The sequence below is a fragment of the Sebastes fasciatus genome, chromosome 7 (assembly GCF_043250625.1).
Source record: "Sebastes fasciatus isolate fSebFas1 chromosome 7, fSebFas1.pri, whole genome shotgun sequence".
NCBI lineage: Eukaryota > Metazoa > Chordata > Actinopteri > Perciformes > Sebastidae > Sebastes > Sebastes fasciatus.
In genome coordinates, this window is record NC_133801.1 from 11,182,697 (window position 1) to 11,206,586 (window position 23,890).

Here is a 23,890-nt window from a genome sequence, read left to right on the forward strand (position 1 = left end):
GCACCTTTAAGATTTTGGCATTGTTGCTTTAAAGATTATTTAAATGATTAATCAATCATTAAAATAGTTGCTGCTTAACTTTCTGTCAATCAAATCATCATTTAATAATCATTTCAGCCCTAAAATGCACAGCACACTGTTAAACTATATGTCAAATCATGTATAATGTTTTATAGCTTTGTCATAGTGATACTATATTAAGATTGAAAAATGTTTACTTAACCCTCACCCTATAATAATAATATGGCAAAATTTGAGATAAAATAGTCCCACTATTAACTATATGCAGTTCTATATTATAGGACTCGTATTTATACTCATAACAAGATTTCCATTAAAGGCAACATTAATCCATTCATATCAGAGATATATCAGCCTGCAACGCCTAACAAAGAGGGCATCCTCTCAACAAGCCTTTTAGTGTTTGTAGCAGGATGCTCTGACTGTGTAAGAGAACTTCAGACTCTAGAGGTCTCCATCCTTCAGCATCCTCTCATCATCCACCTATCCGCCCTCCTCCTCCTCCTCCTCCTCCTCCTCCTCTCTGGCATTTTGTGCAGCGGAGGAGGAAAGGAGGAGAGAGACTGCTGAGGAGGAGACAGAGGGGACCCTGAGACAACACGTCCCAAAGCCAGAGCCAGAGCCAGACAGCACAGGGAACTTTGATTTGACGCCAAGTATAGCCTGCGATGAAAAGGACGATGAAGAGAAAGAGCCACGTTTCTTCTTCTTCTTCTTCTTCTTCTTGTTCTTCTTCTTATCGGGAGGTTTAGATATGTCGGGCGTGTGCAACATATGATGTCCTTGGACTCATATGCTCAATGAAGATCTATTTGTCTCTGATTTCGCTCCTGTGTCCGCTGATGGTGCCGCCGCTTCGTTAAGGTTCAGCCAGATGAATGTGAAGGCGCTCTGAGCGCATTGTTTCCAGCTCCTGTTCCATTATTATGGGATTTCCAGCCGTGATGTCTGTAATATTCCGCTCTTTGTTTCTGGGTAAGTCACTTCCCATTGCCTTAATAAAAGATTAATTTATAAAAGCAGTGGATCTGGGTTCGTCTCGCCATTCTCACTGACGATGTTGAACCATGATGTGTTGTTTATCATATTTATAATGATTTTTTATTGTTGAACACATCTGGCACATCTTTTCAACCACACGATTTAGAATGATGTCAGAATATATTTATTTATTTTTTATTTTCCTATAGTCAGCTTCGCACTCATGCGTAATGCACATATGTTAATATATTGCTATTTATATTTAAGCGTATAAGAGAAATGGAAACCTTGATTTCCAGGTTGCTCTACTTGGAGGAGCTCTCCAAAAGGGGGGAAATTAAAGGGAACAAAAGTTCACCTGACCCCTCCCTTTATATCTGCTATCCACATCTATTCACCCTGTATGTGCATCTATTGGCACTCAGTCTTCAAAAACACAATGTCTTTTTAACATTTATTTTTTTGGACAAAAGCAAAAAAAAAAATCCAAACATAGTGCATTCAGCAAGACCCACAAGGGTAAATATTTTCCATATGCTGTTTCTTATTGTTTGGCCAAATTTTAAATTTCCTGAATAAGGTTTTAAGTGTGAAAAAAAATGTTTTGTTGGGCTGCAGTATTTGTTTTTCAGTTGGAAACTGAAAGGTTAATTGAAAATGTTTGTTTTTTCATGATCATAAATGAAGCTTCTTTTGTCTATTTATGTTATCACCAATACGGTTCTTATTACTGCTATATCACAGTAATGTACTGAGGGCCTTTCCGGCTAAATTCAGAGCTAAATGAGTGATTGTTTAATTCCGCTGCGACTTCTTCACTGACTGGAAGTTACTGTGAGACGTTGTGTAAGAAATGACTTCCAGTAAGAGGTTTCACACTCCTTACTGCTGTCTCATCACCTGCAGTGAAAATTCCCCACAGCATAGCCGGGTGTAACTGGGGACAAACCAGCGTTTTCCAAAAGGCTTAACAGTCTGAAGTGACTCTGAATAAGGATACTCGGATATGAAAAAGTTAGGAAACCCCTGAGTTAAAGTAACAGTCGTTTGAAAGTGGCCATATGAGGGATAATGCACCGGAGAGCTGGCGACTCGTCTGCTTTGGTTCGAGTCCAAAAGTCGTGCTCTGGTCTGCGTGACGCTCGCTGTTAGTGGCGTTGCAGTCTGGAGAGAAATCAAAAGAAACATTTGTGTTTGGACGTACAGCTGGTGTTATTTTTGCTTATGCGGGATGTGGATTGTACTGCAGGCTTGTAAAGAGTTTCTCTCCAGCTGCCATTATTCAGTTACTTATGTATTGCGGTGACCTCTCAGGAGAGTACCCTGCCCCTTGCCTAGTGCATTCTGGGAAAAGGCTCCAGCGCCCCTGTGACCCTGAATAAGATAAGCAGTGAGGAAAATTGAAGGATGGAGATATGATGTGGACCTGCATACATGCTGACTGGTTCAGGCTTACACTGGTAAACCAGTGAATCAACTCAGTGGTGATGGGCCACTGATCCTGCACTTTGACTAAAGCAGCTGACTCTGCATACCAACATGTATTTGGGTTTCAGTGGTCAGCCTGGTTGTATTAGGTAATGATGTGATTCAAGCATGTCGATTATCTAAATGGCAGTGATGATGATGATGATGATGATGATGATATGCCAGCAACACCGAGGTGAAAACATTACACATGAAATCATACAATGGTAATTTATTCCCCTAATAAATATAATAATGGTGCACTTTTCTTAAAATAACCATCAGCCTGTGCCTAGAGTATTAAATGACTTGTTGTTGCCATGGTGAGGCGTTTTCTCCTTCCTCTGTCATGTCACAAGATATGACTATATAACACAATTTGTGCAGCTGAAAATGATATTGTTCGGGTGAATGTCCAGTACAGTGCAGCAACCTGGGTCATGTGTCTCTCATGCGGGGACAAAATAGCTGCCAGTCAGCCAAACGACCAGGATAGATGTGTAGCTTTTCAGGCTATAGGCTGCTCTGCGGCGCCGAGCTGAAGGACGTTTTCCCAAAGTTATATAGCCTGTATTAATTCAAGATCAACACCGAGGCCAAGTAATGAGAGGAAGTGGCTGTTTTATTATAAAAGAATCAATAGTCATTAATAGGGGCTCATTTCCTTTTTATTTGGCTTTGGCCTCGCAAGTCCTGAGCCGTCCTTAATTTAATATCGGTTGGAGATGTAATATCCACTGTTCACATTACAGATAAGTAGCACAATTAATCGCCACAGAGAGAGCTCCCTTCTGTGACGCCGCTGATACGAAGTAAGAAACCGAACAAGGTCATATAGAGTAACAATGTGGTAGATTCAGCCAGGTAAAGGAGACTAGTGATGGATTGCCTATCTCTCCTTGTGCCAGGATTAAATGACTCCGAATGAGGGAATTTGAAAATGACTGTCCAAGAAGTAATAACATAGCGTAAGTCACTTGACAGAAATGTAATTGGAAAGAATGAGCAGCTTTTATGTGAGATCTAAACCTCTGCACCCATCGCTTGGCGGAGTCTTACGTTCAATCCGTAAGACGATGCAACGTGAGTGATCATGGGAATAACATTAGTGTGCATGCTGATGTGATGTACATACATGTGTGCGACAATGAGAAGATGGCAGTGCCTGTGCACGCCTGCTGGTGTTAGATGTAGATAAAGAGAGCAGTGGCTCCAAACAGAAATTCTGTCCCCATTCTATATTTAGCATGTCTGCCGGGGTAGGCAGAGGATCTCTGAAATGTGAAGATGACAGGAGCCTCCTGAGCCAGAGGTTATGAAGTGACATCTTGATGTGTTTGCGCCCGAATCACACTCCCACACACACACCCAGCCGCCGACTTCTGACATTCCCACAAACCCGAAGACGTTTCGATATTTGACGTCTAGTTACCATACATTAAGTCTTCGTTTTGATCTCCTGTTGATGCGCGTTAGGCCTCAGCAAGCGTTATCATGTGGCACCCCCCTATGTACGTTCTCGGCTTTGAACACGTTTGTTTTTCGCGAGCACGTGACGAATTTAGCAGACACGCTTCGCGGGACTCCAACGTGCGCGACATTTAAAGCATTTGTCGGTTAGGTGCGGAGCCTCGCAGCGAGTTAACCTTCATCTCACATTGTAGAAGCGGAGACCTTTGAATGACTTTAATTGGCTGGTAGGATTAATTTACAAGAGTTTATTTGATGAACGTGATGCAGACATATCAACACATTCAGCACACGTTCACACACAGACTGCATCACAATACATACCCAGGAATCCAGTAGATATTATTACTTTCAAGGTTTAGGATGTAGAGTACAGTAAAGATGCAGGGAAGAATAGCAAATAGCTGGCAGTGCCTCACTCCAGATAGTTGAATGACTTCCCTTCCACCTACAATGTCAGCGATTTGACACGCAGAACAAAATGTAAACAGATTTCCGTCAAGAGAGGATTTTATTACTCAAAGCAAAAGTGGCAAATCTGAACGGCTCAGCAAGGACGGAGCGCTCTGGAATACAAAACCTCCACCAAGGGTGATTGAGGAGGCCTACAGATGAGCACAGAGGTCCAGCCGCCCTCAGAACAATTGACCCATATCATTAACAAACACTGATTTGCCTTCCAAGCACTTTCCCCCCGATGCGCACGGCCTTTGAATGACAGCGCGCTTCCCTGAATAACAAACCGTCCTCTTTTTGTACCTGAGGGATTCTTCATGTTTCATTGATTTTAGTGCTTTTAGTCAGACCGTCTCTCTATTCTGTCGCAACAAGCTGGAAGCCATGCTTCCAACTGGAGTGTTTGTAGGTGAAAGTGTACCTGCTTTGTACTGTAAGTGCTTTTATTCGTACTACTTGAGGGTCTAAGCGGGTTGATTTTTATAGCAGCCAAAGACATACGAGGTGAAAGTAAAGGTTGCGCTGGTGGAACGAACGATCTGCTGCCTCTACAATATTTCTTTGTTTGACAGTTTCTTTGTCTTTCTCCTGGTGGGTTTGAGCCACACCCTTAATATCCAGGCTGTCCAAGCACGGGCCTTTTGGCACTAAGCATCTTGTAAAACACAAGACACATGCCTAGACAGAGCTCGGTTTGTGTCGGGTTTCTGACCGATGAACCCTCCCCCCTTTTCATCCTTCACTAGGAAAATGACTGCCAGATTATTTTGGAGCGTATGAGCAGGAACTGCCTATTTCACTTTACTGCTAATCTTTGACAGATGTTCGGGAGAGGCTCACATTCACATTAACTGGAGCCACATGCACAGCATACACAGGACATTACTACTCTTGTACAGGCCACTGCTGTACAACAACAATTAAAGACATTTTGTGCATATAAACTGACACATATACGTGTGACGAATACCTGCTATTTTATACAATAGGTGAGCCATGAGAATGAGAAAATGTTGTCAGGAAGATCAGATTCATATGAGGGATAAAAAGGATCTTTGTAGTTAGCCATTTTGGGAAATACAACCTCTTATCTAACTCTTGGCAGAACATTAACCGGCAACAGTTTTGATAATCGATTAATAATTTAAGTCATACATTAAGTAGAAGGCCAAACATTCTCTGTGTCAAGCTGCTTAAAGCAGCAGTGCGTAGAAATGGAGCAAATATGGTAAAAAAAAAAGTTATTTTTTATAAAACGGTTACTATATCCTGACAGTAGTGCATGAGACAGGTAATCTGAAAAAATCATGTGCCTCTGTGTCCTCCGGTGCTCCTAATGGCATCTGCAAGATTTCACAGACCGGAGGAAAACAACCAATCAGAGCCGAGCTGGAGCCAGCCGTCTGTGAGCAGCTGTCAAACTCCGACCAAACGGTCAAACTAGGCAGTGATGATCAAATATGAATTAATATTCTGTTACTGTAATGCCTATTTCTCACCTCAAATGTTTTCAAAAACATCATGTAGTGCATGGTTTAGCTGTAAAGTGATAAAGTTTGTGACTCGGCAGCTATGTTGAGATCAGTTTAGGAAATACCAAGCACCGCCCACCAGCCGGAGCACAGCCAATAGGAGCGCTCTCTCTCTGAAATGAGCTGTGATTGGCCAAAGTCTCCCGTCACGGGCTAGATTTTCTAAAGCCTGAAAACAGAGCCATGAGGAGGAGCAGAAGTCTAGTTTTCTCTCAGAACACTTGAATTACAATATGCTGAAAGGTTATTATGGAATTTTGCCCAATCATGCCAAAAATATACTGCCTACTGAAGCTTTAATCATTTCGGGAAATACGACTTCTCATCCAACTCTTGGCAGAAAATTAACCATCGACAGTTTTGATAATCGATTAATAATTGTCATTCATTAAGCAGAAAGGCCGAGCATTCTCCATGTCCAGCTTCTTAAATGTGAGGATTTGTTACTTTATGCTGCTACTTATATCATCGCAAGTTTAATTATTTGGGTTTATTTGATGTAAGAGGACACATTTCAACTGATCAGCACAAAACTTGCCTTAGTGAGGCTTATTTTGATCTAGTGACCACAAGACAGCAATGTCAATAGCAATCATACTACAGAATAACCCTTCACCTCTAGAATCCCTTGACCCCATTTCCCCTAGATCTCTCACCGGCTGACCTAAGCAGAAATGGATTCAGTTAACCATGTCATTAACATGGTTAAGTGAATAGTTTTGGCATTACATTGTGGCACCAGGAGTGTATATTTCATAGGACCGCAAATGCCAAAAACATGGAGCCCCAATCCATTATAACTAATATTAGATGATGCAAAAAGCAGAAACAGCTAAATTAAGATCAGCAGCTCCCAAACTAAAATGGCTAGCCCTTTAAAACCTTGTTTGGTCATGACACTGAAACATTGCATGGGCTCCTTGTTCCCTGTAATCTCTACAGTCATGGCTATTTCCTCCAAAGCAGATTTAAAGTCAATGGAGCAAGTGCAATTACAGCTTTCTATTTTCTTAGAAAATGTGCTGCTTGTGTGTGCATACATATTTGAATCAAGGTCTATGATTGTTTTATGTAAGCAGTGAGGAGATCAAAGAGTGAACAAAACGGCGAGATAAACGCTGATGCTGTCGGCGGGCGAGGTGGAGCATGGAATTGTCTCCCATTGATTCACCCCACTAAAGGCCTGTGCTGATATTAATTCTTCCCGGCTATCGACATTGCTGGAAATAAGATTCCATCTATCACCAACCTTCGGCTGCAAGAGAAAAGGTGATCAAAATTCATACATCTTATAAAAAATACCATTTAAATTGTATATTTTTTTATCAGTGGTGGGGGCTGAGATGCTATCATCCCAGAGCTCCCAGCCCTGTTGTGGTGCTTTCAAGTGCGTTAGTGAAAACTGGCAGTGCGGAATAAAGCTGGCATGCTTGTCTTCTCTAAGCAGAACATGCTTTTGATCTATGTTCTCTGTCTCTGAAACCAGGTATATCTCTGTTGTCTGTGCAGCTGCACCATCCAACAGTGCGGGAAAATAAACAGCTCAAAAACCAAAATCCCTATTGCTGAGGTGTTTTTCACTTTCAAGCAGCTTAGCATAGCGCTTACATCAATGACACAAAGGAAGGAAAAGCAAACTCTTGATAAAACATTTACAACCCAGTGAGCAGCGCAGAGGTGACATTGGCTGTGTTACAGTATAGCGGTCACGCCTGTGTGTCTCTTTAAAGATGTTCTCTGTCACCCGGAGGCCTCTTAACATGTTGACTCAGCCTGATCATGCTTAATGCACGTCAGGTCAAGATGATATGAAATCTCTTTACTCTGCAGACCTTGTTTGAACAGTTTGATATTTTTACTGCTATAGACTACTATAGGGCTTTCAATCGATTTCAATATTTATTAGCGATTAATCACATGATTGTCCATGATTAATCGCAAATTAATCACAAATTTTTTTATCTGTTCAAAATGTACCTTAAAGGGAAATTTGTCAAGTATTTAATAGTCTTTATCAACACGGGAGAGGGCAAATATGCTTGCTTTATACAAATTAATGTATATATTTATTATTGGAAATCAATTAACAACACAGAACAATAACAAATATTGTCCAGAAACCCTCACAGGTTTAGCATTAAAAAAATGCTCAAATCATAACATGGCAAACAACAACAGGCAACAACAGCTGTCAGTATGTCAGTGTGCTGACTTGACTGATTTGCCCCAAACTGCATGTGATCATCATAAAGTGGGCATGTCTGTAAAGGGGAGACTCGTGGGTACCCATAGAACCCATTTTCATTCACAAATCTTGAGGTCAGAGGTCAAGGGAACCCTTTAATGTTAACTTTGACAGCCCTACTATAGACTAACGTTTGCTTGACATTTTCAGGCAGTGACAAATAGTGTCAAAACCCCAGTAAACTGTCTGCCAATAGTTGATCATTTCTTACTGGTCGCTCAGCACTTTAATTGGTCATGGGGTGCACCTGTCAGACCCCAACCTGTGTGGCGCCTCATCTCCCGCTGTGATTATTGATTATCATGTCCAAAATATCAACGTGGACATTCAAACAGCGTCATGCTGCTGAGATGAGAATACAGCTCGCAGCCAGAGTGCGACCGCAGGGTGTCCTCCCCGTAAATTGTAACGCTTTCATGCAGACGGAAAGAATTCTGAAATGTGCATTCATTTTATTTATTCCAGTGTGGTGCCGATGCACAAAACATTGACTTTTCTTCCACTCTACGTGGCACTTGGCTGTAATTCAATCCCCAGAATTGATTGCGTGATGAATAAAAGAAACTTGCGCTGCACCAAACAATGGCAACCCAGGCGAGGGTTGTTTTTTTTCCCTCCCTCTTCTCCCGCTTTTCCAATCGGGAGCTGACTGAATGAACAGAAGCAAATGTTCCACGTCGCTCTATTTAGACGCCCGCTGTTCCTTTCAATTTGAAGCAGTTTATTAGCCCAGCAAGCAGGACACTCCATTAGGTGTTTTGAACCCGCATGCTCCATTGTCTCACTCCATTTCCTCTTTTGCTCGCCAGCCTTCCCTAAAGCGTTAGTGGCTTTAATCAGCAGAGGCCCTTCTGCCCTTTAAACATTTATCTTCAGCCGCTTTCGCTCGTCACCGAGCAGCCTGGGAAGACTTGAAGATGGATGGTGTTTGGAAGGGAGGGAATTCGGTGGCCATTGATTAGAGTGGCGGAAGACAAAGCGGTCACCTGCACAAGACCTGGACACCAGGAGGATATCCTCTCCACTCTTAGTGCATGATAGCTGAAGTCAGGACTCAGCCATCTGTCCAGTTTAGATCGACGAGTGGGAGAAAGAAGGATTATATTTTGGTTGGAGATGATCGTGCGGTAACTTTAAATAGCGGGCTTAATCTATTTATTGACTGTAACAAAAACTTTGGGAATGACCTTTAAAGCTGTATAGGATATGCAATTCTGCTGATTAATTCTTTATAGAAATCCTTGGTCATCAAAACCTTTCCTCATGTAATTCACTAGGAACTGTAAAAAGCAATAAGTTAGGCCCAGTCTTGGGTTGCCACCAGTTCTGTTCTCTTGCAGTGGATGTTGTGTGATGGATGGTTTAATTATCCAACCACAATACCAGCCATTTGGTCTTTCATAGCACAGCGAAAACATTGTAAGCCGAACATCATTGATCAATTGCTAGGTTGTCCACAAATTAAGTATGTAATGTCGCTGATTGCACTACAGCTCTCCACTCAGTATTTCATATTAAAGAGCGCAGCCAGAGCCCTCGATTAGGCCCAAAGGTTAGTTTCCGCAGGAGATATGCTGTGGTCAGAGTACAGTTTATATTTGCAGTGCTGAAAAAGCTCCCCCCCCTTGTCCTCCCACTTTTTTTCCCCTTTCCCGGCAAAGTGGTTGAGAACAGATGGCACCACCACCTTTGTTTTTTCCGACTCGTTAAACTTGACTTGTTGATGAAATGGAGCCTTTACGCTATACTGCCCATGCACATGTGTAGCTGTATATTTTCTAATTTAGCCTCTGTCATAACGTGCCCGGCAGTAAGGGTGGTATAATCCACAGCCTGTTAGATATATGTTGCGCTTTTCCAAAAGTGGACTCATTTTCTCCATGAGCAGGGGGGGCAGCAGTAGCTTTGCATGGACATAAAGTGAACGTGGAGTGTGTTTGTGCTCCGTACTGCAACTAAGCACTCAAACACAAGCCCTCTCTGCAGCTGTGGGTTAGTGGTGCTCGTGTGGTTGTGTAAACTCACTACAGTAATGGAGTGTACCTCAGAGACTAGCGAAATTATGCCAACAACCTTCCAATCATAACTCGCTCCTCATTCAGTGAAGATAACGGCGTGTTTCCTCCATTTGTTTTAGTCATCTCCTGCATTTTCTGTTTAGCGCACGCTTGTTTAGCCTGGCCCCATCATGCAGTTTGTCAGACCCGACTTATAGATCACCGCATCTCCAGCGAAGAGACAGACAGAGGCTTAGGACTGCGTTCAAAATGCCCGTCATGGTTTGGCGTTGTTGTCCAAACTGTCACACTCTGAATGAAATTGTCTCATTATGGTTTCTGGATGAGGGCGGCGATGCTCTTTAGCGTGCGAACGGTGCAGCGGTGAGTGAAAGCCGGGCTGGGCTTTATGTCTCTCTCAAAATTATTAAACATGAGGCTTTTTTGGACCTCACATCTTCCCCTCAGCAGCAGACATCATTTTTATTTTGTGTGTCTTTCTTCAAGAGGGAAATCAAGAGTGTTAGCATTTGGCTTGATTTGCTGTCTGGGGTCCAAAGACGCTGTAGAGGAGGAAATAGCAGAGTTTGCAAATTCAAGCTCTTAAAATAATTAAAGTTGGCATGATGACTCTGCTTTCTAGACGGGTCCAAGCTTAAAAGAAGACAGCTTGGGGAGTTACCACACAGTAACAGCAAGCTGTGCTATATACTCTGAAATTAGAAATAATAAAGGTTAGAATAAAATGTGCGGATGAAACGAAAATGACATGCGTTGTTCTGTCACTGTGGAGTGAAATGAAGCTTTTGGCCGCTGACCCATCATACCAGAAAACAAACATTTTCTCATTGAGGAGAGGGAGATGCTGTTTACTCTATTAACCTTTCTTCTCGGTTGCACTCTTGACCTTGAACAATGTGGAGGAGGCCGACTCCTCGCTGGCCCTTTTGCTAATGAGGCAATTAAGTCTCTCCTGCCTCGGTTGAGCAAGGGGCAGAGAGAGCAAGGCAAGTCATCTGCTGTCTCAGCAAACACCAAGCATCTTAGCCGCGCTGCAGTCAGAATACATAACAAGCCCCCCGCTTTGTTGTCGTGGCCGCCCAGTCGCTGTGGTCCTCCCCTGTCAGTGCGACCCTTAGCACGGCCGGGGATCACAGGCAGCATCAGGACGCATTTATCCATGTGCACTGAATCGCGGCAAATGGAAATGGAAGAAAAACATTGAATTAAAATGATGTCTGTGCTCCTCTTGTAAGCTATTGTGGAGCCGTGGTGGGCCACAACTGCTTGCACATCGTTTCGGGATAACACAGCAGCACGTAGACCGCCGCTTTGGGATAAAGTAGTGCTTTTACTCCCTGCAGTTCATTTCAGAATAAATACCGCCTGCTTCTTCTCATTTGTTAATGCTTTCACATCTCAGAAAATGTTACTAATAAAAAGCAAAGGAATACAGATATTATATTCTGAATCATATTTCAACAGTGATACCTGTTTCATGTATTAGCCTCTGGGTGTCCTGTTGACTCGAGTATTTACCATGTTTCTTTTATGTTATAAGTTATTCATGCAGCTAAAAGAGCTCTTGCTGGTCGACAGACTGAGAGGATGTCGAGCTACTGAAGGCCGGTATCAGGAGTGGTGTGCGCACTGTGGCTGGAGATTTAGTGGAGAGTACAGTGGAATGGAGTGAGGATGTAGCTCTGATCCTATAGTCCCACAAGACCTATGAGAAAAGCAAGGTTGGGCCTCTCTTTTTCACCTGTATGCTGACAACGAGAAGACCAATGAATGGCAGAAGGAAAGAGGAAGATATGGATACTAGGGCTGTCAAAGTTAATGCGATAATAACACGTTAACGCAAATTCGTTTTAACGCCACTCATTTCTTTAACACATTAAAGCAATCGATCTTTCGGACATTGTAGCGGGCTCTTATGAAATGCAAAAACCTAAGGAATCCATTGGTACCAACCATGTCATACTAACTTGCCGAGAAGGAGGCTAAATAATGCTCCAAATTTACGCTAAATTTTGGCGAGGAAAAACTGGCATAGCAATTTTCAAAGGAGTACCATGACCTCTGACCTCAAGATATGTGAATGAAAATGGGTTCTATGGGTACCCACGAGTCTCCCCTTTACAGACATGCCCACTTTATGATAATCACATGCAGTTTGGGGTAAGTCATAGTCAAGTCAGCACACTGACACACTAACAGCTGTTGTTGCCTGTTGGGGTTGAGTTTGAGCACATTTTTCTTTTTAATTTGCATAAAGCAGCATATTTGCCCACTCCTATGTTGAGAAGAGTATTGCATATTTGACAAATATCTCTTTAAGGTACATTTTGAACAAATAGAAAACATGTGATTTATCGCGATTAACTTCGGACAATCATGCGATTAATCGCGATTAAATATTCTAATCAATTGACAGACTTAATGGATATACAATCATGTGCACGCATACATGATTGAGTGTCTGTCGGTGTGTGTTCATACCTGATTTTATCATCAGATTCCCTCCATGTCTGAGGGGATAGCACAGAATTGCAACAGAGCTTTCCAGGATAACGTTGATTGCTGTCAAATGTTCTGATACTCTGCATCCATTAAAAAGAACACACTTGTTACCCAATTAAAAGCCAGCAGTTAGCATGTTTCTTCCCTCTTAGCCTAGTGACTGGCTGCTATGAGCAACTGCAGCGTCCTACAAAAGGGCCCAGCATTAAGGCCTAAGTTAATGTGTTTAAGGGATGCACAATTCTAACGAGCGATAACGAAAGGCTTACGGCTGCTCAGAAGGGATTAGGGGACATAGTTGTCTGTCTTAAAGCTCAGGCTTAACCATCATACTCCCTTTTTTTTTTTTTTCCTCTCCTCCATCTCTCCTCCCTGGTAATGAATCGCCGGTGTTTCCTGACACAAGGCATGAAAAAAAGAACGTCTCACTCGGCGGGGAATGAAGACGGCTGCTCATTAGCTGAGGAGAGGTGTACCGAACCAGAAAGAGGAGATGTCCGGACAGATTTGCTTGAAATCAATGCCTGTCTTCTGAAGCCTGTCTCTACAGTATGTGGCTGCCACAACTTATCAGAAGAGATTCATAGGAGCTTATGTAAACAGGGAAAAAGGTGTGCTTAAGCCACACAGACATTTGTAGCGTTAAAGAGTGAGCACTAGGCTCCCTTTAGTATCACATTTCAGCCCTCCTGTGCCGGTTACCGTGTCCACTTTAACATATTTGCCTTCGCCATGTGACCAGATCAATACTGGGAGATTACCTCTGCTCGCTGCGAGGCACGAATGCCTCTGAAGTGGCAGGATTGGAGAATGACAGAGCTGACGGTTTTCAGTTACAGGACGCTAAAGATGCATAGTGGCAAGGGCGCCAGGAAAAGTGCACAGTTAGCAATAGCCTAACTGACCATGTGTGTTCGCCGCTGGCTAAAATTACACCGGACACCACAGGTTACATTCCTTTACTGCAAAATATACGGAATAAAAACAGAACCACCACACACTTGCAGTCGTCTTTATCTCAATCCAGACTTAATCCTTTGGCTCCAAATATACTTGAGACAGAGCTTTTATGACGGCATTTCACTGAGACATCATTCAATATTCAGCTCACATAGCAGCAGCAGCACAAGACAATGGGACACTCCTTTATGCTTGTGTTGTATTTGAACTTGAGTCACAGTTTAATACCTTCTGTTGCTTCAAGCCCTGGACAGATGATATGACTAACCTTTGGTTTATACCGACGCTGTCCTTTAGCTCGAGCTAACAGCCCTCTTGTGAAGACAGATAGACCTGGGCGCCGTTTTTCTGAAGCGACGTCAATAGTGTTGTCACTCACCCCTCGCGCTGCCCCCGCAAAGTGTTTCGGGAGACCTTTTCATTGACATGCGACTTAGCACCGTTTTGTCGTCTGCTAACCGTACGGCGCCGGGTTCTTCGGGGAAATCATAATGCGACGGCGCCAGCACATTTTTGATTATTAATGAAAGTTATTGTGTTGAAGCGCCGAGCTCTCCTTGCGACCTAGTTAGAGCTGACGTCTCCTCGTTTCCCCCCTTGCTTCACTTCTCCATTGTCCTTTTTCTCAGCCAGACCAACTGCATATATAATCACCTCCTGCAATTGATCTCATGAAAGGGAGGGTGGTGCTTATACAGTAGAACAGATATCCAACCTACCCTGTCCGGTAGGTGGACGTTTTTATGTATTATTGCACACATTATCATCTGAATGCCCGTAGTTTGGCTCAAGTAATCCCACTTATTGTTTATTTATCACATCTGTCTCAATCTACAGCATAAAAACTACTTTTTTGCACACCCCAAATGTTCCCTCTATTGCCATTGTTTGCCTACATGGCACTGGAACGCAATAGAAGTATGAATGATGCTTCACTAGAGTGACCAGCATGGTCATTAATCCTAATATTTAGACTGTAGCCACCATCCACTCCCAGCCGTGGCTTGACTACAAGTAATCATAGCCATACACCGCTGTGTATTGTGCTGCAGGAAAAACACTACAAGCGCAGAAGCTTAGTCCATCAATCTAAGAGGCCGGGCCTTTTCCCTCCAACCCCATGTTGGAGGATTTTACATCCCCCCCCTCCCAATCCTGAGGGAATATGTTTATGAGCCCTCTCTCTGACTGTCCTGTCTCTTCCCAATCCCCGCTCCCTCTTATGAGACGAGGGGTCTGAGCGGATGGAGCGTGTTCAGCTTTCTGCAGCAGGGTCGTGATGGATGGCCTCTCGGCTGTCCCCCCCTTTGCTCACCAGAGGCCGGCCATATTTCTCCTCCACCGGCCGCGTATAGGCCTGCATCTGCATGAGGACAGTCAGTCGGGGATGCAGCTTTCTGTGAGCTCAGCAGGGCCGAGTAGGAGTATTTGATTAGGTGTAATGGAATTACAGTAATCTGATTCCAAAAAGACGACATCTGTAATCTGTTGCAGTTACTGTAAATATGCGGTAATCAGATCACAAATGCTTATGATATTTCAGAGTTATTGCATTGCTCAATACAACTGTGGCATCTAGATTGTGGAACTCCTTCACATCTTGCAGATTTAAAATGAGCCCTATTTAACTGAATGCTTTTATAGGAGTGTGACGTAAATTAACCATTCCAGCAGCATTACTGGTCACCATTTTTCTGCATGTAATCAGCACTTTAAGTAATTGCCTCTGCGTGTAATCCCCCGAACCCTCATAACTGGTGTTGCAGTTGAATGGTGGGCTTGGGATATGTAGGGGGGGGATGGATTGCCATGATGAGGTGGAGTATTAGCAATAGAATGACCCCAGGGCCTTATTGGAGGCTACTGCTCGGTCATAGAAGGAATAAACGCTGCAGGGTGCTCTGCATGGCAGCGCGCTGCTGCTTTTGGGTCAGAGAAATGAGGGGAGGGAGAGAGAGAGGATCTGTCATTGATCCTGTGGCATTAGCCTTGGCTGCAGTCATAATGAAGCCAGTGCTGTGTGCTCCATTTGTGAGTGTGTAGATGTGTGAGTGTGTGTGCATAACTGACAACTCCTGTAAATATCTGCATCTGGAGTGTTTATATCCCCGTGATTAATTATAACTCATGTGGACACAAATAAATCACTCAAAACGTGTGTGTGCACGTGTGTGTGTGTGTGTATCCCCAGATGGCCTTGTGTGAGCATATTTGTAGCGTGTATTTTGTTTGTGCAGGTGTGTGTGTGAGTGCATACTGCATTTGTGTATCCCCAGATACTGTTGTGTGAACATATTGCAGAGTTTGCATTGTCATCGTGTGAGCATACTATGTGTATGTATTTCCCTGACTCTGAGTTCATGTGTGTGTGTGTGTGTGTGTGTGTGTGTGTGTACGTGTGTGTACACAGTGATGAAGCAGGAGAGCCTGCTTGGCGACTCATCCATCATTTTCCCCCCTGGCCCGCGGTGCCCTCAGAGGAGCGCTGCGCTGTCACGGTGACATTGGGCTCATTTTGGACTAGAAAAATGGTGCATCCGCCCCTTGCGTCACCCCCCCCACACACACACACACACACACACACACACCCCACCCCCCCTCCAGCCAACCATCCAGCTTAGCCGCCCGCCGCAGTAACAATCCCTCTAACAGTCTCAAACTCCTTCCTCTGCCGTCAGCTTTGCACGCCGTCTCCACGGGGACAGATTGCTAATCAGAGCCAGCGCGCTATTGAAGGGCCCTCGTTTGTCCGCGGCCGTTTAGCAAAGCTGCTTCAGGTGTGTTGTCACCTTCTCTGACCCTCCCTACCCCCCATCACTGCTACCCTACTATTCCCACCCCCTGCTGGATAACCTTGGAAAGGGTGGAGGAAGGGGGAAGCAGGTTGGGGACAACAAAAAGGGGAGTGATGAGGCCACTTTACGATCGTCCCGCGGTCTCTCTCTGCCCTGTCCTGAGTCCCTCCCTCGCTTGTAATGTACAAGGGTGAGTCAGCATGAGCAACTGCAGTATGGCGGCCCAGTCGATCTGTTTACGCTCGCCTCTGAAGAGACAATGCCAACGCCGTGCCACCGAGCCGCCGCTGCCGCTGCTGCTGCTGCTGCTTCGTGACTCGGTGTGGTGTATGTGTGTGCACGTGTCCTCCAAACACTCTGCACGGATTTGCCCGTGCAGGACTGGCACTAGCGCACATCGAACCAACTTTCAGTCACTGCTGAGAGTAATAGGTGTCATGGTCATGGGGGCACGCGGTACAATCTAGTAAGAGATGAGGGAATGAGGAGGAGAGGGAGAAACTTGTATGATTTTTCTCAATTCCAGATCGCTGTGTGCTGCTGCAGCACAGCAGGTCGAATGCAACACACAGTGCCACTATCTCTCTCATCAGTAGTTAGAACGAGTGTGTGTGGTGAATGCATGTATAAATCTGTCTGTATGATGTGTTTTTAGTTTATTAAGATCCCCATTAGCTACAGCATTGCAGCAGCTATTCTTTCTGGGGTCCACAAACACACTTATAATGTGACAGTGCAAGAATAAGCAGGACAAGACAAAAACACACACACAGAATAACAGAACATTACAGAATAAAACAGCACAAGATTGAAACACAGTCTCAGACAAGACAAGCTCCTGACAGTCAGTTAATCAGAAAACTTTTAAGTAATCCGTTACACTCAATTGTCCAGCAGTTATCGCATTTTCACTCCAGAATTCCAAGTCCACTGACTCATACAGCCTCTCCACGTCCACCAGACCAGTCAACGTAATCCAACTCACAGTATATTATATACACACCAATTTGTTCAAAACTCAGCCAAACTAGTATCTACATTTTTTCACCATCTCCAATTAAAAGATGCTGTTTTACTAAAATCTGGAATCAAATTTTTACTGTTTTCTTGTGCGATACGTCCAGGTAGCAAATTCCATTCATGCATAGCTCGGTACATGACTTTTCATGTGATTGCTTTTGGCGATGTGAACTTTCCGAAGTTTTTGTAACAAGTAATGAAATGGAGCGCTATACGTGCTGCCCTGTGTGTGGCTAGTAGTGCATGGTTTGTATTGCAGGTATATGTACATGATACTCTGAGGACAAAGTACACATGATATAAACAACCATATTAAACAATCACGTTGGTTCATACTCGCACACACACAGAAATCGGGTGCTGTTTAACACAAACGCACAAAAAAAAGACACGGACTGTTAGTTCAGACACTGATAAGCACATAAACGCATGCAGACATAGCTCAACCACCAGCTCCCATTATGTAACTGCAGTCAACACGTTTTAATGTCATTCCTCCCAAAAGCGGCACCTTGTTGTTGGAGGAGGGGGGAGGGAGGGAAGCAGAAGCAGAGAGATAAAAAAAGAAGAAGGGAGAGAGGCATAAAGGGAGAGAACTGAGGGAGACGAGGAGAGACAGAGAGAGGAATATGAGGAGGAGGAGAGGGACTGCAGCATGTTTGCCCCCCTGCCTTCCTCCCGTGTCTGCAGCTAAAACAGTTGCTAATCAGTCCTGCCACTTCACGCACACAGACAGAGGGAAACACACCATACACACACAAATCTACTGATACATCAGCACACACACACACAGACGCACAGCTTTTCCTCAGTAAGCCTCCTTTCATAGATAACCTCTCCAGCTGACAACAGCAACAATAGCATAAATCCTGATCCTGACAACAACAACAGCGACGGAAAGCCACGTCCTTCACTGAATCCACGTCAGCACATTCTCCTTTCGCTGTCTCGCCTCCAAATCTTTTTATTTTGAAAAGGATCAGTTTCCAGAGCTGCAAGCATCCTGTTAGGACACGCCGGGTCGGTGGCCGATTGATCAGCCCGTTCTGTCGCTGGAGATCAATTGCCATCCGTCCTCTTCTATTGGGGATCTAGTTTCCTCCATTCGCCCGAAGCAGCCTGCCCGGCGACCTCATATTCCCACCTGACCTCACCTTTCCCATAAGTCAGGCCGAAGGTCAGAGCCTGTTATTAATTTGTATGACCTTGTTGACTTTGATGTCCCATTGAGCGGCCGCTCAGTGGCGCATCTGTATTGTCTTTCATACAGCCCTGAGAATAACTTCCTTCCTGTGCAGGGGATCAATAATGTAGCATGGGCCGTAAGAAATATTACGCCATTTCCCCCCCCCCCCGCGCAATACTGACAGGAATCGTGGAGAATATATGCAAGCCAGCCTGGAATCAATAGCGCTAATGTAAATGTAAGCTCTTCCCTTCCTGTTTCACTGATGCTGTTGTGGTTTGTTTATGTACATTTCTGTACACTAAAGGCAGATTTGTATCTGAGGGAGCTACACTGAAGGCATTTCACTGTGCAGGGTTACAAATATCACTTTTCTTCTGAGTATCACAGCCAAGCGTTATGATGCATTGCTCCATGGACTCTTATCACAGCCTCTCACCATGAAGGAATGGTGAATAGCACATTTCAATCATTCTGTCACGGGAGAACTATAATCTTTTTCTTCCGCACGGCATATGTCCTTCCACTTCTAACTAATCCTTATTATGCCTCAGAAGCGAAGGTCATTGTCAAAGCCGAGGGGTGATTAAGTTAATCCACTTGTTTTCTGAATCCGATTTACCTCATTTTCCAAACTGGGGAACAATGTACTGGCACAAAGACATCAAGATGATAGCGCGGCTCGCATTAAGAAGGAAGGCCCCTACACTGGAGAGGCTCCTTTTATCTGTCTGCATCATCTGCATCCCATTCTGCTTCCCAGTCCTATCAGCGGATTTCTTTCAAAGCTATCTCTGCATATGGAGAGTGAAAGTGAGAGGACAGCACACAAGTTAGAAGCAGCGTGATCTCTCCTATTCATGGATCGATCTATGTCGCTGCAGCATAAGCCACTAGCAGAGAAAGGCACAGTGCCCCGGTGAGCAGGAGCCCCGCGCTGCTGCTGTTGCTGCGGCCGGCCAGCCTCACGGAGTTATACGCAGTGCAGTGGCATACGATCGACTTCATTAGCCGGTCCCTCCCTTCAAGGGGATGGCTTATTTACTGCTGCACCGGCACGGACAGATGCTCCACACATATTATACTATAGAGAGTGCAAATAGGTGTGCGTAAGTGGGTGAACGTGTGTGTGTGTTTCAGGGGCAAAGCTGTTTGGATCCCTTACAGTCAGCAAATCAGGCTGAACCTATAATAAATCCTGAGTTAAGTATTTTAATTCAGTGGATGCGGAATAAAGTGATTAAACCGCATCCAATGTTAGCGAGGGAATGTGTGTGTGATTGTTTTTAACTGCAACTCTGCATGTAAGCTCACACACATCAATGCTAATGCGTTATGAATGCGTGTGTTCATCCGTATGTCATGCAAAGTCTGCATTTATGAATACTTGTTTATGGATGTATTAGTGCGCGTGCCTTTCAGTACATTAGCGTAACCATTAGCTTCTCCCTGTCCGATCTGATCACTCTCTTTTGCCTTCTTGTCTCGTGACGTGGGAGCCGCTATTAGTAGTACAGGGAGACACTCATATTTCTCCAATTATAGACACAATTTGGCACTCAGACATTGTTTTCAGCCACCTCCTACATCATGTCGACACAGACAGGCAGTACAGATAGATATGTGAAGTGTGGAGTCTTTTATTTCCATGATCAGGAACTCATATGTGAATGCGATGGCCAATGAGAGAAAACCCCAGAACAAAAAGCAGTTTTTCTGTCTTTATTTTCCAGTAGTGTGAGAGGTTACATTTTCATGAGATCATGGTTTTGAGTTGCATTACAGCACACTATGATTTCAGTCTTTATCTCATCTCTGAATGTGTTCCATTATAAAATTAGAGATGACAGAAAATCAGTGGATGATGGTGGTAAAGTATGTGATATTTATCCCTTTCAAACCTTTCATTTGCAGTAATAGAGTCAAGGATGGGCAACCATTCTCAAAACCCAACCCGGTATTAACCCACTGACTTTTCTAGTTTCCCTCCCTCTCTCTTTCTTATACATACAGTAGCTACACGCTGGTACCCCATTCACAGTCTTAAGTCTATTGTTACAAGTTATCGATCCATCTATCATGAAGCATCAAATAATCCACAACCAACTGTCAATATTACAACAAATAGTGGTAACCTAGCTAGGGCTGCAACTAATGATCATGTTCATCATGAACTAATCTGCAGATTTCTTTCTCAAATAATCATTTAGTCTATAAAATCTCAGAAAATAGGGAAGATCACGTTGTTTTTAAATATCTTATTTTCTCCAACCAACACTCTAACACCCCAAAGTATTACATTTACTACTATAGCAGACTAAGGATATTAGCAAATTTAAGCACATTTAAGGAGCTGGAGTGCGAACATTTTCAGCATTTGCATGTTTAAGACATGACTTGAATGATTAATCATTCCCTCACAAGTTAGCCAACCATCACAAATGTGCAGACAAAACGTTTAAGCCCTTTGTTTGATGAAATAAGATCAACTAACAAACAGCTGCGTTATAAATCAGTACCGTGGTGATGTTATAGGAAATTGCCGTCAGCTAAAAGTTCTGCATTACATGTTTTACGCTTTATACCAACACATAGCCAAAACATGAGGTAGCCAAGCAACAATTCTGACTGATTCTGCTGCGGAGTGGAAGCCTACATGTGTGATAGAGTGATTCAAGGACATTAAATTAAAAGTAAATGAAATTGTAAAAATGAAATTGATGTCCAAATGCAAGCTGAACCTGCAGTATGCACATAAAAATGGGCCCAAACCCCAACTCGGGCTGGGTTGCAGATTTCTATCGTATACAGTGTAGCACAAGCACGAAGCAAGAGAGGCTGGAAAAACACAGAGAATGGAGAGGCAGAGAGAAGAGAGAGAGAGGGAGAGGGGGGCAGGAAGAAAGGGAGAGTAGATGAATGTGGGGCAGACAAATAAACAGACAGCGAGTTAAAAGGAAAAAAATGAGGCACAAATGAAAAAATGCAGATGTTTGAGGGTGTTTAGCAGATCCTGTTGTGAAGCTCTCAGTCAGTCATAATAAACAGGCCTAATGCACAATTAAAACCACCTGGAGCCCCTCCATCACTGATTAAGTCAAGCTTATAATCATTGGGGGGCAACTTCACCGCGAACCTAATAGCTATGTGTGTACGTGTGCATGCGTGTGTGTGTGTGTGTGTGTGTGTGTGTGTTATTCCTCTCGCCTCTGTCTGTCACTCCCACAGCTTTTGCAAATGAAGGTGTGACCGAGCCAGAATGAGATCTCTGCATAGCCAGGACAAACACCATAATAGGCATTTCAAACAGAGACCCTATTATCTTTCTTTCTGTGCTGAATTATATACGACGCCGGTGTTTTTATCGGCGCTTGGTTCCTCACGATCTTCCCTTCAGAAACCTCCCCCATTTGTGAAGGAAAAGAAGGAATAGGAATTTATGATTCAAAAGATTTGAATCATAAAGTCGTTCTCCCTTTGCGTATAGCCCGCGTCTTATACTCCTTCGCTCAACAATGATGGTTACGTATCAGAAAACTTGATTGCTTTTAGGTGAGGGAATGCATAAATGACACATTTGTTTTTTTAGAAAAACTGGAGCACATCGCTCGAGAAGAGCTGCATTTCACTTTTGACAGTGAGAGAAGTGCTCAAATTCAACATCAGACAGAGATTGATAATCCACTGGCAATATTGTTGGTCTATTTCAAAGCCACAAAAAATGAAAGATAATTCTTGTGTCTGAAAATGGAGATGTGGAAAAAGTTATAAAATAATCTCTGAGCTACTTTTGGGGTTTTGGGGAGCAGCCTCTGAGAGACTTGGCAGAACAGAACCTAAGATCATTTTTAAAATCTCTGATGGGGGGTTAACTAGGGCTGTGAGTTTTCTGCAGCAGGTTGCATGAGGTGTGTTTAACTTGGACTCGCCGTGGGGAAGGCCAGAAGCTTAGCATTAAAGCTGCAAAAGCTCCCAAAACAAAAGGCACTTTTATCTCCTCCGTTGTTCTCCAGCTTATATCCAGGACCACAGTTGTGCTTGCTATACAGTTTCTGCTTGTTGATGTAGCTGGCCTCTGGAGGTAGAGCAAACTGCAATCAGCAGAACTTTGAATTATTCCACTTTTCCTTGTTACTGCTTTTCTTTTCTTCCTCTGCAGCCCACCACCCAGAGTTTCTCTGTGTCCGCTTCATTTGCCAAAGCAAGTCTGCTAAACAAACCTTTTGAACTCTGGCTGGCTGGGTTCATTTAGACGAAGCGAGCGGAGAGAACAATCAATCCCAAGATGTCGGAGTCGCACCAATCTAAATATTTTATCACCTCCAGTTCTGCATGAAGGCTGAGGCAGGGAAGAGGGAACTTTAGCTGAACTACAGTTTCTCAAAAATGACTGCATCCACCGTGATTGAGACTGAAATTAATTATTGCAGAGAATTTCATTAGAGGGAAAAAAAAGTGTATGCTAGGGGGGGCGGTTTAATCGAGGCCCTTTTCTTGCTTTAGTGTTTTCTGGACGGCTGTTTGTGATGATGAAGCAGTGCTGGTAGTGGCCAGTGTGGGAGCAGATCCTTATCACTCCAGTTCTTTGCCAGATGGAGCTCTCGGTGGCAATTTCTGAGCTCCAGCTCGGTGAAGTAAGAACACACTGATGATAGAGGGCCTTAATGGTTTAAAGTGTTAAGCGTTGTCTCCCCCTACACATTATGGGCTATTAGAGTTTATGTTAATTAGCTTGTTTAACAGCCTTGCTGACCTCTTTTGGTCTGTCTAATATGTACTTCCTTGAATCCTGCTGCCGACAAACCATCACAGGTACTTTCATCGGGGGCGAGTATGAGGTTGGGTTTTTAAAGAGTGCATTAGCTGATATATTAGACCCTTGGGATTTCTTTCCTTTTGGTGGAGCTTTGATGGCATTTGTTAACCCTTTCCCTTGGCGTAAGTTAAAGTGCATCTGTCTGGGACCCTGACTATTCACCCGCATCAGTGTCTTCTTTGAGACTCTGCCTGTCCCTACAAATTACCTCTCGCCCCGCCCTGGGAGCTGGAGCGCGATGCTCCATTTGAGTAAGAGAGACACCTCCCCCATTAGTCTCAGATTGAGCTTGGCACCCCTCACACTGGTCATAGACAGGGCAGAGTGGAACTCGTTTGTGCGGAAGAAGGGGGTGTTTAAGTGCATTAATCGGCCCCTAAATGGACAGATCTGGTAAATTTGAGCAGCTGCACCTGCATCC

At 43.9% G+C, this 23,890-nt stretch overlaps 1 protein-coding gene across 1 annotated transcript in view; it reads left to right on the top strand.

The window, feature by feature from the left end:
- The first annotated feature begins 474 nt into the window (after window positions 1-474).
- clmpb (CXADR like membrane protein b) overlaps window positions 475-23,890 on the top strand; it is a 73,278-nt gene continuing 49,862 nt past the window's right edge. The window contains exon 1 of the mRNA XM_074641551.1: window positions 475-996. Coding sequence (XP_074497652.1) covers window positions 948-996 — 49 coding nt within the window. The 5' untranslated portion in view covers window positions 475-947. The remainder of the gene's footprint in view (window positions 997-23,890) is intronic.